Below are 16,883 nucleotides of genomic sequence, written 5' to 3'. Positions count from 1 at the left end.
AATTTAACATAATCAATACAAAATATTATCCGATAGTTAGACACCGTACCGTACATGAGAAATAGTGAAAGGTAGTGCCGTAGTGGTGAAAATAAAACAACTCCCCCCTCTCATATTCCTTAAATTTCCTCAAATTTTTATTTTAACTTAAGTTGCAAGTCGCCGACAAAATAAAAAGTGAAAAGTCAATACGGCATGAAATTTAAAACTCAACTTTATTTCAAAACAAAATGAAATTTAAAGTCAATACAGGCAGCATGATCCATGCATCCCTATACGTGTATAGCGTATATTCACACGTACGTATAATTTAACGAGCACATGTAGTAGTTATTAGTTATTACGTTATATTTATGGAAATAAATTAGTGGTACTTTTTTTTAACATTTTTTTTTTTTTTTTAGTGGTTATAAAACTCGAAACCGGTACAGAAGTACTTTCGATAGTAGCTTTGTGACTTTTATGATGTTTCTGTTTGAGAGATTTATGGTCGTTGAACTTTTAATTACTTAAAACGAAATTTGTTGTAAGCTTTTAGTCGTTTAAAGTTACCACAACACCACCATGCCGAACATAAACCAACGTAGATGTGGGTATGTTTGGTTCCGGTTAAGCTAGAATTTCACTTTTCTGGTCATGTATTCAGCTACGTTAACAGGAATCGAATGTGGTTCCCAATTCGTATGAATATATTATAATGTCAGTAACAAAATATTTGAAGGACTCAAGGCTGGAAATATACGCAAAAGAGATTTAAAATAAATAAAAATTACTAATCATCTTAGAAAAATTATTATATTGTTATAACCAAATATCTAATTTTATTAGTGTATGTGAAAATATAATATGGAGTTGGGGTTTCTAATTAAATGTAAACTTTTTTGTTTCATTCGGTAAGATGACATCTAATATGTTTTCTTTTGTCAACTGGAATTGTGTTAATGGATAACTTGTTGATACAATACATTCACACATCGAGTTTGATTTTGGTTTAGTTATTTTCATTTTTATTATATATATATATAAAAAACAGAATACCGATTGAAGTATTTTATTCTAAGTTTGATTTCGATTTCAAATCTCTTGATCAATTACGTATATACGAGTTAATTTTATAGATCAGTCCAATCATGAATTATTAATTTCTTATGCTAATCCAGCAAATTTAAAGAGAAAGAAAAGCGTATATATTATTAACAAGGGTATTGAAAACCAAAAATAAGAAAAGGGAAAGAGTAGTGACCCATGGAGTATGTGAATAATTATCAAAGAGAATAAGAGGTGACAACCAAAAGGTTGTGGAATAATGGTCCCTGCCAGCTTTCTCTCACAATCAATATCGACCCTATTTGGATTTTCTAGATATTCGTTAAAATTTTGCGATAACGATTTTGGAAAATATTTACGATAAAATACTATTGTTAGCTGATCTCAATATATGTTCCAGGTATTTTCATAATATAAAACTTTGTTTAAAGCATATTTTTTCTTCCCTTTATTTTATTTCTCTATAATTTACATTATTGTGGATATATCGCAAATGAATCAACTTTGGTTCAAATATTGATATACGACGTTGGACTCGAACCATGATAGTAAATACGACATTACAGTGACACTAGTGGAGGTAACGCCCCTATAGCGTTTGATCAGTAGATTATCCCTCTCGTGTGGCGGCAGGGGGGCGTAAAAATAGTTTAGAGGACCCTGTCATATATACAAACTTATAAACTGAATATGGCCTTGGAAAACAAATATGTTAATCAAGAGAAGCTAAGTCAACATATACATAATTCCTTGCAGAAAAAAAACAAATGTGTTAATTAAGAAACGTTTACGTATCCATGTATGGGTATGCTATACCTTTCACGTATGGTATACTAGAAACTACAGAATACTAGTTATTTGATATATGTCGAAAATGAAATTCACACGCGTGGTAATAATTATGGGACCGTATGTTAAAGAACACTACATTTCATTCTTTGTTGGTCAACAATCAAAACAAAAACAAGAAAGAAAAACGATTTTTTTTTTGTCGTTTGTTAAATTTTCTTGGATTCCATTCAATGATCTAAAAATGCATAGATCTTTTGGGTTACAGTTTCGAAGACCTCTACAAGCGTGTAACCATCTGCAACTATTAAATTGCTTTCTTTAATGCATCTTTAACATATTTATTGTTAGTTGGAATTTAATACGAGAAGGAACTTGTAACAGAATTTTTTTTGAAGGGTTTAACAGTTTTATTTATTAGGTATGTGATTATTCAAAATAAGTTTTGGATGTTTAAAATTTAATCTTATTTTTCCGACATATACAAATTTTAACTATCGAGGAAGATATAGTTTGATCATGTAATCGCGATGCCATGAACATGAAGGATTATTATGTTACGTTCCAACTTCCAAGCCTAATGATTTAGAAAAATCTACATGCTGTACTACAGTTACCATATGTTCTTGTGGCCATAATGACAGCCTCTACAACTGTGATAGTCAATTTTTTCTGCAAACAATAAATCTTGGAATTTAATGCTTACATTTTTATGTAATTTATTACAAAATTAAATTTCTAATCTAAGGAAAAGTTTTTAATATAAATCCCATATAGTGAATGAAAAGTTTGGAAATAAAAAGTTAAGGATCACAGTTAAGGAAAAGTTTGGATGAAGATATAAAATGCTATAAATAATTAGCCTTTTTAACCATAAAATAACTTTAAAATGGTTTTGAAAAGAATTCTACAAATGTAATAGTACTTATTAAAATCTATTTACTCTTACCTACACACAAAAAAATGAAACTAAAAATATTTATAGTCTCTACTAACTCTTTGATGTAGCGTGCCTCGTACTCCGGCTTTGTGTCACACTTTCGTCGATGTTGTTTTACGTGTGCTGCAAGGCTCGTTGTTGGTTTTGTTTTTGGATTTGTTTTCCTTTGTTTTAGGATAAACTCGAGGCTAACTTCTTTGATTTAGGATTAGGACGTATCTTTCCATTTGGCTTTAAATAGAGTCGCAAATCTCTGTATCAATATCATTAATTTGAAGTCTAATAAAAAAACCTAAAAAGAGGCAATATTAATTGCCCAAAAGAGCTTGTGTCAAGCCCTGAGAGGAGGACTCTCGATTCGTTCCTGTTCGTTTCCCTCTACCTTCCTCTAATCTTTCATCCCCCTCATCTCCACCTTCGAATCAACACTCTGTTTTGTACGCATAAAACAGAGTCTTCGACCCTTGATCCCCTTTGAAGCTTCTGCTACTACACCAGTTGGTATCAGATTCTCGTCGTTCCTGGCGTTGATCTATCCAATCATGACTCCAAAACCTGAAGCAGCGGGTGGCAATCCACCAGAAAACGCCATCAATTGGAGGGAATTTTGTGACGCCTTGCTGGAGTCACAAACAGCCCTACAGAACTCCATCACGGCGTTAACAACGGTCTTACTTCGTGCTAATAACGACGCCAATCCTCCTCCGGTCGCCGCAGGCGGTGAACAACAGCGTGATCAACAACTCAATCCTGCTGTCGAGCAGATCCGCCAACCACATGATCTCGCTCTGTTTCGTCCCCAAGACAATCGTGTCGTCGATACGCGTTGGGAAGCAGGGTTTCGTCTGGACGTTCCCGAGTTCCATGGTGGAATTCGTGGTGAGTCTCTTCTTGACTGGCTTGTCTCGGTGGAAGAGATGCTCGAATTCAAGAACGTCCCTGATGATCGTCGAATGTCTTTGGTCGCCACAAAGTTTCGGGGCCACGCAGCTTCATGGTGGCAATAAACCAAGTTGACCAGATCACGTACTGGAAAGGGTGTAATTCAATCGTGGGATAAGCTTAAGAAAAAGCTCAAAGATATGTTCATGCCTCACAACTATGACCGGACCATGTACACCAAACTACATAATTTGAAGCAAGGTTCGCGATCCGTAGATGAATACGCTGAGGAATTTTACGTATTGCTTACACATAATGACGTTGCGGACAGTCAGATTCAATTGGTGTCACAGTTTATTAGCGGTCTGTGACCTCAGCTGTAGAGCTCTCTTGCTCAGTTTGACCCGGATACAGTGGCTGAAGCTCATCGACGTGTTGTATCCTTCGAGCACCAGTTGCGACCTGCTTCATGGACATCACCACCATCCAAACCTCGCACTGTTGAACAGAATGCCTCCTCATTGTCTCTGCAGCAGCGAGACAACAAAGAGCCGAACATAGCAGAACAAAAGTTTGGTTTTCGAGAGGACGACAATGGTGTCAAACGCTCTACCCGTAACGCCCTCAGATGTTTCTCTTGCGGAGAACCAGGTCACCGACAAACAGCATGTCCCAATCAACAACGACGTACAATCCTCCTCGATCACAACGGTGACATTGTGGGCGATGTTTATGACTCGACATAAGAATATGATGAGGCATCGCCAGAAGAAGACACCGCCAGAAGAAGACACCAGTGCTACTCTTGGAGATACGGGTATCGCCTTGGTCTCACGTCGTTCATGTATTGCTCCTCCTACGCCTAACGACAACTGGCTCCGGTACAACATCTTCAAGTCCACTTGTACAATTCGAGACCATATCTGTACTTTTATCATTGACTCTAGTAGTAGCCGTAATGTGATTTCGGAACTTGTTGTCCGAAAGCTGGAGCTTTCTATTGAATCTCACCCACGTCCCTACTCACTTACATGGTTGCACGAGGGTGTTGATCTTCGTGTTTCGCATCGCGCGCTTGTGCCATTCTCCATTGGACCATTCTACAAGGACCGTTTCTACTTTGATATTGCTCCAATGGATGTCAGCCATTTGATTTTGGGTAGGCCATGGGAGTATGATCGCAAGATTATTCATGATGGTGCAAAAAATACATACAAGTTTACTTGGGAGACACATCAGATTGTTCTTCTTCCATCACCGCACTTGCATTGCTCGTCGCCGCCTCCTCGTGATGACTTTGTCTCCCGTCCATCCGCCTTTTCTAGGCTCTCTCTCCCACCTGTCGAAACATCGTCACCAAAGCTATTGTGTTCATATGCCGCTTTCACTGAAGAATTACGTTTGGAGGGTATTGCGTGGGCAATATTTACTAACCAAGTCAGCAAGCCGTGTTCTCCACCCAACTCTGTTTTCGAGTTGTTGCTTAGTGAGTTTTGGGACGTGTTCCCGGATGATCTGCCGCCCGGTTTACCGCCCCTTCACGACATCCATCATCATATCGATCTCACTCCAGGTGCCACTCTACCCAACCGACCGCACTACCGCATGAGTCTCTTTGAACACGAAGAACTCCGTCGTCAGGTCGAAGATCTTCTACACAAAGGATATGTCAGGGAAAGTCTTAGTCCTTGTGTTGTTCCTGCTTTGCTGATCCCAAAGAAAGAGGGCTTTTGGCGGATGTGTGTGGACAGCCGTGCTATCAACAAAATTATAGTTCATTACCGGTTTCCTATTCCGCGATTGGACAATCTTCTTGATCAGATTGGTACAACTTCTATCTTCTTCAAAATCGACCTTAAGAGCGGTTACCATTAGATACGTATCCATCCAGGAGATGAGTGGAAGACCGCCTTCAAGACTAGAGAAGGTCTATTTGAATGGCTTGTCATGCCATTTGGCTTGTCTAATGCACCAAGTACGTTCATGCGAATTATGAACCATGCTTTACGCCCTTTTATTGGAAATTTGTGGTGGTGTACTTCGACGATATTCTCATATTTAGTAAGTACCTTGCTGATCATGAACGTCACCTTCGGGATGTGCTCCTGGTGTTACGACAAGACAAATTTTTTGCCGCCAAACACAAGTGTGAATTTGGGACGAAGGAGGTGCAGTTCCTCGGGTATGTGATCTCGGATAAAGGGTTGACTGTGGATTGTGCAAAGGTGGACGCTGTAAACTCTTAGCCTGTTCCTCGGACACTTACGGAGGTACATAGCTTCCATGGTCTAGCGTCGTTTTACGGGCTTTTTGTTCCACATTTTAGCACAATCATGACACCTATCACTAGTTGTATGAAGGATGGCAAATTCGAATGGCCCTCTGACGCAGACCATGCATTTGCGCTTATTAAAGAGAAGCTCACGTCGGCTCCGGTGTTGGTCTTGCTAGATTTTAGCCTTACCTTTGAGCTTCTTTGCGACGCCTCCAAACTGGGTATTAGCGCTGTACTTAGCCAACAAGGCAAACCAATTTCGTATTTTAGTGAGAAGGTCTCAGGTGCCCGTCTTCGTTACAGCACCTATGATTCTGAATTTTATGTGGTGGTGCAAGCAATACGTCATTGGAGGCATTATTTGTTTCACCGGGATTTTATTCTCTTTACTGATCATGATGCTCTCCGTCACTTGGATAGACGCCAAAGTATCTGCTCAGCATGCTTCGTGGATCGCCTTTCTTCAGCAATTCACGTTCTCCATTCGTCATCAAACCGGCAAGACTAATCGTGTGGCAGATGCTTTGAGTCGCCGTCACACTTTACTGGCCTCTATTCACTCCTATGTTCCCGGGTTTGAAACGTTTGCCTCGCTGTACTCGACTGATCCGTTTTTCTCGAATATTTTTACTGATGTCAATCATGGCTTGCCTAGCGATTATACTCTCCATGAGGGTTTCTTGTTCAAGGGGCTACGTGTGTGTATTCCCGATTGCAGCTTGCGATTGCAAATCATTCGTGAGCTCCATACCGAAGGCCATGTTGGTCGTGATCGTACATTGAGCCTTGTCTTTGCCTCTTACTTCTGGCCTTCCCTGCGCCGCGACGTTGAGCGTTTTGTTGCCCGCTGCCATGTTTGCCAAATGAGTAAGGGAAAAGCTTCCAACGCGGGTCTCTATCTGTCTTTACCAGTCCCGTCCCAGCCGTGGACACATCTCAGTATGGATTTTGTGCTTGGTCTCCCTTGGACTCAATGCGGCCATGATTCAATATTCGTGGTTGTGGACCGTTTTTTTAAAAATGGCCCATTTTATACCTTGCAAGAAGACCACTGATGTTGTCAATGTCACCACGTTGTTCTTCCGGGATGTTAATCGTTTACATGGGCTTCCGTTGTTTATTGTTTCCGATCGTGATTCACGTTTTCTCAGCCATTTTTGGTGCTCTTTGTGGAAATTATTGAAGACATCGCTTGACATGAGCACTGCGTATCATCCGTAGAGTAATGGACAAACAAAGGTTACAAACAGGTCCTTGGGAACCTTATTGCGTTTTTTGGTGGGTGATCATATTCGGCGCTGGGATTCTGTTTTGTATCAAGCGGAGTTCACTCACAACCACGCTATCAATCGGAGTCTGGGTTTCAGTCCATTTCGGATTGTCTACGGTTTGGTTCCCCGTGGACCTTTGGACCTAACTGCAGTGCCTGATCGCACTCGTTTCCATGGCGACTCTGTTGACTTTGTTACGGAGTTGGAGCATGTCCATCGCGTGGCAAAGGAGAACCTTGATGCCTCCACGACTAAGTACAAATTGGCTGCAGATACACAACGTCGTGAGCTTTTGTTTGATCCGGGTGACTTTGTTTGGGTTGTTCTTACCAAGGATCGTTTGCCTGCTCGGGAGTATAATAAGCTTAAAGCGCGACGTATTGGTCCTGTCGATGTTCTTGAACGTATTAACCAGAATACCTATCGCCTTCGGTTGCCTCCGCACATGAATACATCTGACGTCTTCAACGTGAAGTATCTTTCTCCGTATCATGGGGATAATGACGTGCCATATTCGTGGTCGAATCCTCTCCTTGCTGGGGAGACCTGATGCAGCGTGCCTCGTACTCCCGCCTTGTGTGACACTTTCGTCGGTGTTGTTTTACGTGTGCCACAAGGCTCGTTGTTGGTTTTGTTTTTGGATTTGTTTTCCTTTGTTTTAGGATAAACTCGAGTCTAACTTCTTTGATTTAGGATTAGGACGTATCTTTCCATTTGGCTTTAAATAGAGTCGCAAATCTCTGTATCAATATCATTGATTTGAAGTCTAATAAAAAACCTAAAAAGAGGCAATCTTAATTGCCCAAAAGAGCTTGTGTCAAGCCATGAGAGGAGAACTCTCGATTCGTTCCTGTTCGTTTCCCTCCACCTTCCTCGAATCTTTCATCTCCCTCATCTCCATCTTCGAATCAACACTCTGTTTTGTACGCATAAAACAGAGTTTTCGACCATTGATCCCCTTTTAAGCTTCCGCCACTACACCACTCTTAAATATACTTCTCCACATCAAAATTATTACCGTTTAATTAATCCAAAGTTATTACTCCCCAAAAGTATCATTTTGAAATATTTCACAAAAAAATTTAAAAAAATATTAAAATATACATATATATCCTTATTTAATAAATGATTAATATGTTAATTTAGTTAAAGATTAAAGGTACAATTAGAAAATCTAATGTAAAAATGCATTAAAAATATAAAATGACACTTTTTGTTAAACAAAAATAAAACTTTAAAATGACATTATATGTGAAATGAAGAAAATATATTCTTTCTAATTTTAATTAGTATCTGTATGATTTTGTGAACATCAACCCAATAAAAAACTATTAAGTTTAATTTATTTTCAAATATATATAAAAATCGAATTTATTAAATGGAGCTATGTTTACGCTTAGTTAATTAATACCTAATGCTAACACTATAGTATTTCTTTTTTCAAATTTTTCATAATCGGTATAAAAAGTTTTTGTACTTTACTGATCCTATACCTCGACTATACTCGCCGTAACAACTGATCTTGCGGCGAATATGATAAACCTAAAACCTTGAAGTTAAGAGTAGTAAATAAAATTACAATATCATTTAAATACGCATATAACATATACTACTATAGTACTACTATCTAACGAAATTAAAAAAAACTATATAGCCTATACCCGATCATAATATGTTATCTTGTAGGTGTAATTAATAATGCATGGTGCGATTCAGAATTAGGACAACAAGAAAAAAAAAAAAAATTATAAAAACAAGAAAGATTTTACTTATTATACTCCAAGTATAAAGAAATAGAGTAAATGTGTTTGTGACTATTGATGGGCAAAAAAAGACAAAGCCAAAAAGTCTACGGGTTTGACTGTCCAGTTCGGTAATAATCTAATAACTCTGTCTTTGACCGCACGCTCGTGTAGGGGTCCTTCTGACATTTTCACTGTTCTACCCCTACTCGTGATCCCCACCCTTTCCGCTATCTTGAGGGTACCTTTGGTATTCCCCTCTTTTAGACCCCGATGGTGACCGTACCGGTCTTTCCTGGGATTCTGCTGGAGCATTTATAATTAGCACGAATGGGTTATTAACTTCTTAGATAGTCATAGTATAATCACACTTGAGAGATCATCAGATAATTGTATAAGTAGTACGATTTATAGACAAATTACTTCATAGTCTCTATTCTATACGACGGTGAAAGAGACGAACAATTATAGAATTATATCCATAATAATCATATAAAAAAATTAGCTGTTAAACAATTTCAGCTTTCTGCAACTTTTTGTTTTTGTGAATAGAATAAGTAAAAGGAGCATAACGAGGCAACAAAAGTAATGAATACGGAAGGGGAGGGAAAACAAAAGCAAGGAAGCTCATTGGTTAGGTTAAGCTTAATTGGAAGATTTAATTAAAGTTATAATGACGATGATAACAAATTATATTTTTTCTGACTTCTTTAAAAACCATCCTCTTACAAACAGAAGCTCCCTTTTTCAGTAGAGGTCCGATTCCCAATCTTAAAGGCAAAGCAATCAGAGAGAGAGAGAGAGAGAGATAAGCTCCATGTTCGAAACAGAGCATCATACTCTCTTGCCTCTTCTTCTTCTCCCATCGCTTTTGTCTCTTCTTCTCTTCTTGATCCTTTTGAAGAGAAGAAGTAGAACCAGATTCAATCTCCCTCCGGGTCAATCCGGTTGGCCATTTCTTGGTGAAACCATTGGTTATCTCAAACCTTACTCCGCTACAACTCTTGGTGACTTCATGCAACAACATGTCTCCAAGTATAAACACATCTTCAAACCCAACCCAAAAAAGAAAAAAAAAAGATCTTCTGTTTTATTTTTTTTTTGGAAATTTGATTATTATTATTTATTTAACAGGTACGGAAAGATATATAGATCGAATTTGTTTGGAGAACCAACGATCGTATCAGCAGATGCAGGACTAAACAGATTCATATTACAAAACGAAGGGAGGCTTTTCGAATGTAGTTACCCTCGAAGTATCGGTGGGATTCTTGGGAAATGGTCGATGCTTGTTCTTGTTGGGGACATGCATAGAGACATGAGAAGTATCTCTCTTAACTTCTTGAGTCACGCTCGTCTTAGAACCATTCTTCTTAAAGACGTTGAGAGACACACTTTGTTTGTTCTTGATTCTTGGCAACAACACTCTGTTTTCTCTGCTCAAGATGAGGCCAAAAAGGTTTTTTTTTCTCTTGCTCTAATTGGGCTTTTTAACTTTTGAGTTGCTAACTTCATGTTTATGTGTGTTTAATTGAATAGTTTACGTTTAATCTAATGGCGAAACATATAATGAGTATGGATCCTGGAGAAGAAGAAACAGAGCAGTTAAAGAAAGAGTATGTGACTTTCATGAAAGGTGTTGTCTCTGCTCCTCTCAATCTCCCTGGAACTGCTTATCGTAAAGCCCTTCAGGTACATTTAATTAAAACCNTTAATTAATTGTTATTAATTGAAAAACTCTAAAATGATTGTACAGTCACGAGCAACAATATTAAAGTTCATTGAGAGGAAAATGGAAGATAGGAAATCAGAGATTAAGGAAGAAGATCAAGAAGAAGAAGTGAGAAGAGAGGATGAGGCAGAGATTAGTAAGAGTGATCATGTGAGGAAACAGAGAACAGACGATGATCTTTTGGGATGGGTTTTGAAACATTCGAATCTTTCGACTGAGCAAATCCTCGATCTCATTCTTAGTTTGTTGTTCGCCGGACATGAGACTTCTTCTGTCGCCATTGCTCTCGCTATTTTCTTCTTGCAAGCTTGCCCTAAAGCCGTTGAAGAGCTTAGGGTAAACTTCATTAATTATAACAGCACAACTTCATTTACTAGTACCCTAAATTGTTACGTATTGGAGTTTAAGTTATGTTATAAGTATTTTACTTATCACTCATTACGTTTATTGATTTAAACCTTTGAAGGAAGAGCATCTTGAGATCGCGAGGGCCAAGAAGGAACTAGGAGAGTCAGAATTGAATTGGGATGATTACAAGAAAATGGACTTTACTCAATGTGTATGTTATTCTTATTATTTATTTTATGTTTATTTAATTTATGAGAAAAACAAAGTTATTGATATATTTTATGTTTTGGTGTGAAGGTTATAAATGAGACGCTTCGATTGGGAAATGTAGTTAGGTTTTTGCATCGCAAAGCACTCAAAGACGTTCGGTACAAAGGTAAACTTTACGTACAAAATTAAATAATGAAATCCGAAATATTGAAACCTTATTGGATGGAAAATGTTATAATTATTTGATTTTTTTTTTTATGTTGGGAAAAAAGGATACGATATCCCTAGTGGGTGGAAAGTGTTACCGGTGATCTCAGCCGTACATTTGGATAATTCTCGTTACGACCAACCTAATCTCTTTAATCCTTGGAGATGGCAACAGGTAAAACTTTTTATTCTTTTACAATTTTCGGTATCTACCAAAAAACACATAGTTTCATCTATTGCATGAAGTGATACGCCATACGTGCATATGCTGATATGCATTGATAACCCCATCTATAGATACTAGATGAGAACCATTAATCTGGCAAAAAATTATCGTTGAAGTTCGATCTTAACACGTCATGGATCATTAATCACATGAAAGCATATAAAAACATAAAAATAATGTGAAATTAAAGTAAAAAAGAATAAGAGAGAGAGAGAGAGACGTGTTGGTGTAAGTGTACGTGAAGACAATTAATTAGTAGGATGGTATGTTTTAATGACGTACGAGCTTACTTTGAAAATTCTTATAATAGTGACAGTTTGATTTTTATTATTATTAGTCACGGGGCTTTGATTAAAAATTTTAAGATTCGACGGACGATGGTACCACGGCTTTGACGGATCTCACACGCCCGATGACTTGTAGTACGTGTGTTAGATTCTGCCACGTTGACCTGTCCTTACTCTCTTTAGATTTATAACTCTAATACTACTACTACTACTAATTAACACTATCAAAATCGGCTAATTAGAAAACTATTATGATTTATGAGATTGATAAAATACTTTAATGAAATAATGAATAAATGTGGAGTCATGATGTTAAGAGTGAGTGGGGAAGGTAAGAAGGTGCTGAGAGATGATTAATGACCCACGTGGTGTGGTGCCAACAAGCACGTGTTCTTCTTCCTTTATTCATTCGTCTTCCCAAACTTATTTATATGCGTATATTTTTATTTTTTTGGGGGGTTATTGTTGTGATTAAAAACGGGTTTTTGTTGGAGCAGAAAAACAACGGGACGTCTTCGTCAGGAAGTGGTAGCTTTTCGACGTGGGGCAACAACTACATGCCGTTTGGAGGAGGGCCAAGGCTATGTGCTGGTTCAGAGCTAGCCAAGTTAGAGATGGCAGTGTTTATTCATCATCTTGTTCTTAATTTCAATTGGGAATTGGCTGAAGATGATCAACCATTTGCTTTTCCTTTCGTTGATTTTCCTAACGGTTTGCCTATTAGGGTTTCTCGTATTCTGTAAAAAGAAAAAAAAAAAGAAAAAAGTTGAAAGTATTTTATTCTCTTTTTTTTTTGATAATATTAATCATTATTTTTTTTTAAGCCCGAATTAAAAGAAAAGAAATTGGATAAATAAAATTATTGAGATTCGATTTTTAGTTCGGGTTTCAAACGAGGCTTTTGACAATGGATTGGACGATATGTTTTGTATTGGGTGATACTTTGACAGTGGCTGTGATTGGTGATCACGATAAAATGAGGTGGTTAGAAAATTTTGAACAGTTGAAAAGAAAACGGTTAAAAAGAGAACGGTTAAAGATAGCAGATAGAAAAAATGGTATGGTTGAAGATAGTGGTTGAATATTTTGCTTGATTGGTAGCATTATAGCGGTTGAATAGTACATATTATATTAAATTATAAAAAATTAATTAATTTAATTCAATAATAAAATATAGAAGAACATATTATATTTTATAACATGAAAACTTAATAACCATTAAATTATAAAAATTGTATGCAATAATAAATATATTTTAAAATTCCTAATTTGAAATATTAATGGTTGTTGTGATGATTATCTAAAACATTTCAAACATATAATTGTAATTTAGTTCTACAATTAAGCTAATTATAAGTTCTTACAAGTGAATCTGTCATTAAATTAAAATTGTGTATATATTTTTAAAGCCTAAATTAATAACAAAATATAAAAGTTTATCAGACTAATTGAAAATCCAATCAAATTTAACTTCTTCACATGTATTACTACAGACACATTAATATTTCCACTTTTTAAAAAAATCATCATTATGAACAAATATTTAATAAAAACAAATTGTTTAATCTTCTTCGTTTACAACCGAAGTTGCCAAACACTCATATTTTTTGGTGGTTGGTTTTCATCTTTTCAACCGCTCAAAATCACTTCCAACCACTCACTTCTTCCAGCGACTCCAACCGCTCATCTCAAACACCATTTCCAATCGACATGATGATTGGTAGCCATTTGAACATCTCGTTTCCAAAAGAGGCGGTTGAGTGCTACCAATCAAAACCAGTATTGTACATGATGGATGTTGTTGGTTATTAGTGTCGTCGACTACTAATTAAACCTTAGATGGGCATTTTGTGAAGCCCAATCATATTACGATTATAAGCTATAACAAAGCGACAACCTTTTATCTCATTATGGAAACACTCACAAGGGTGTCTAGTGGGGAAATCGTTGGGCTGGAGACTGAATACCAGAACACAACCTATCAATTATCGAAACACCTCCGATGATGGTTTTCAAATCTATCTTGATTCTACATTAGACACAAAGAATTAGGTGTCCAAAAGGATTATCTGAACAATAGTAGCTCTCGGCATAAGAATATGGTTTCTTCTACAGAGAAAAAGGGAGAGGAACGTTTACGCTATTCCTATAAAATTAGAGAGCTAGGTTTTTAATTTNGAAGAACATATTATATTTTATAACATGAAAACTTAATAACCATTAAATTATAAAAATTGTATGCAATAATAAATATATTTTAAAATTCCTAATTTGAAATATTAATGGTTGTTGTGATGATTATCTAAAACATTTCAAACATATAATTGTAATTTAGTTCTACAATTAAGCTAATTATAAGTTCTTACAAGTGAATCTGTCATTAAATTAAAATTGTGTATATATTTTTAAAGCCTAAATTAATAACAAAATATAAAAGTTTATCAGACTAATTGAAAATCCAATCAAATTTAACTTCTTCACATGTATTACTACAGACACATTAATATTTCCACTTTTTAAAAAAATCATCATTATGAACAAATATTTAATAAAAACAAATTGTTTAATCTTCTTCGTTTACAACCGAAGTTGCCAAACACTCATATTTTTTGGTGGTTGGTTTTCATCTTTTCAACCGCTCAAAATCACTTCCAACCACTCACTTCTTCCAGCGACTCCAACCGCTCATCTCAAACACCATTTCCAATCGACATGATGATTGGTAGCCATTTGAACATCTCGTTTCCAAAAGAGGCGGTTGAGTGCTACCAATCAAAACCAGTATTGTACATGATGGATGTTGTTGGTTATTAGTGTCGTCGACTACTAATTAAACCTTAGATGGGCATTTTGTGAAGCCCAATCATATTACGATTATAAGCTATAACAAAGCGACAACCTTTTATCTCATTATGGAAACACTCACAAGGGTGTCTAGTGGGGAAATCGTTGGGCTGGAGACTGAATACCAGAACACAACCTATCAATTATCGAAACACCTCCGATGATGGTTTTCAAATCTATCTTGATTCTACATTAGACACAAAGAATTAGGTGTCCAAAAGGATTATCTGAACAATAGTAGCTCTCGGCATAAGAATATGGTTTCTTCTACAGAGAAAAAGGGAGAGGAACGTTTACGCTATTCCTATAAAATTAGAGAGCTAGGTTTTTAATTTTTACTTATTCTATCGATAGTCGATAGAGTACTAGGGAGGTACTCCAAGCACAATCTGCAAACGGTTTAATATGTTCTTTATTATACACATCCTTTTGCGAAAACCTACGAAGAAGGCAAAAGAGATCAATCCCATCAAACAATCTCAAGATGCGTTTTTCTCATAATTTTTAAGGGAAGATTCATTTGTTAAAAATTTAAACATAAAAGTCCTCATTTTATTCTCAAAAAAATTTAACTAAACCTTAAAAATGTAAAGAAACAATATCACGACTCAAAATTTCCAGTACTGCTCTATAAAAAACGTAATATCTATTAGACTATTTTTACTGGTGGTTGCTTCTCTCAAATTCTTTTATTAAAAACTAATAAAAAAATATAAACAGGAGAGAGAAAGAGAAGAAATGTTGCTGAAGTTACTCGGTGAAGAAACGTTGCTGAAGTTACTCGGTGAAGAAACGTTGCTCAATATTTTCAACACATGTCAGTTTTTTATTAGTCATATATTCAAATATTAATTTTTCTTTTTGTGAGCAACGGTTAGGGGTGTCAAAATGGTTCCAAATTTATGGATCAACCCAAACCAAACCAATCCAAAAACTTATTGAGTTGATAATTTGAGTTTTAATAGGTTCATGGATCAAAATGGATTATGGGTTTAATGGATTGGATTGAAATAGATTATGATAAAATGGTTATGAGTTGACTAAAACCAAACCAAATATAGTTAAAATGATTTTGAATACCAAATTAAACCGATTTTTCTTTTAATGAAATGAGTAAACCAAATTGAACCCAAATTTGAGAGAGAGACAGAGATAATCCCAGATTAAAGAGAGAGAAACCCAGATTGAGAGAGAGAGAGAGAGAGAGAGAAAGAAACCCAGATTGAGAGAGAGATAAATCCAGATTCGAGAGAGAGATAAACCCAAATTCAAGAGTGAGAGAGAGAGATTGATTTTCTTGGTTTGATATTAGATTGATCAACTCATTTAACCAATTAATCCATTAATCTAAATGAGTTGTGGGTTGATCCAAACCAGTTGCTAAATGAGTTGGATTGACTCACTATCCATTAAACACTAAATCTAAATGGTCATGGGTTGGTTTGGTTTGATTTATCCAACTTAACATCCCTAGCAACAGTGAACACGTTCTCTCCGCTGGTGAAGCTCTTAAGAAAAAAAAAACTAACATGTAAATTTTTTTTGGATCCTTGGAACATGTGCTCTTTCACTCTCGGCACATGTGATAAGCCGGGCATGAACTACAGTAAAACCTCTATAAATTAATAATGTTGGGACCAAGACATTTTATTAATTTATAGTGATATTAATTTATAGGTATATTTTTAATTGTTTAATTTTTTTTAAAATTATGAATTGAGACAATTTTTGCAAAAGAAAATTAGAATTTTGGATGTTGTAAATTTTATGGTATTGGAATTGAATTTGAAATAATTAAAAAATATTATTGACAATGAATTACAAATATTATAGATAAATTCACTTATACATATGACATAAATCTTCAAATTTATGAATAAGAATATTAATTCTCGTATTTTAATAGTCTATCAAACTATGAAAATGTAAATGATGCATATTTAGAAATTAAAAATTTTAAAAAGTTTTAGCTGTTTTATGAAATTTTATAGAATATTTTATATCATTATAGTTTGAAGATACAACATAACAATTGTTTTATATATATGAGGTTTAAGAGAAACATACTTTACTATATCAGCAT

At 35.9% G+C, this 16,883-nt stretch overlaps 1 protein-coding gene across 1 annotated transcript; it reads left to right on the top strand.

Moving 5' to 3' along the window:
- On the top strand, positions 9,677 to 12,743 carry LOC104780889 (cytochrome P450 90B1). The gene is made up of 8 exons (XM_010505429.1): positions 9,677 to 9,981; positions 10,081 to 10,405; positions 10,486 to 10,638; positions 10,703 to 11,014; positions 11,145 to 11,237; positions 11,324 to 11,402; positions 11,509 to 11,618; positions 12,454 to 12,743. The coding sequence occupies exons 1-8, from the start codon at positions 9,764 to 9,766 to the stop codon at positions 12,697 to 12,699; spliced, it is 1,536 nt and encodes a 511-aa protein (XP_010503731.1). The 5' UTR covers positions 9,677 to 9,763; the 3' UTR covers positions 12,700 to 12,743.

The sequence above is a fragment of the Camelina sativa genome, chromosome 4 (assembly GCF_000633955.1).
Source record: "Camelina sativa cultivar DH55 chromosome 4, Cs, whole genome shotgun sequence".
Taxonomy (NCBI): domain Eukaryota; kingdom Viridiplantae; phylum Streptophyta; class Magnoliopsida; order Brassicales; family Brassicaceae; genus Camelina; species Camelina sativa.
This window is presented reverse-complemented; position numbering and strand designations above follow the sequence as displayed.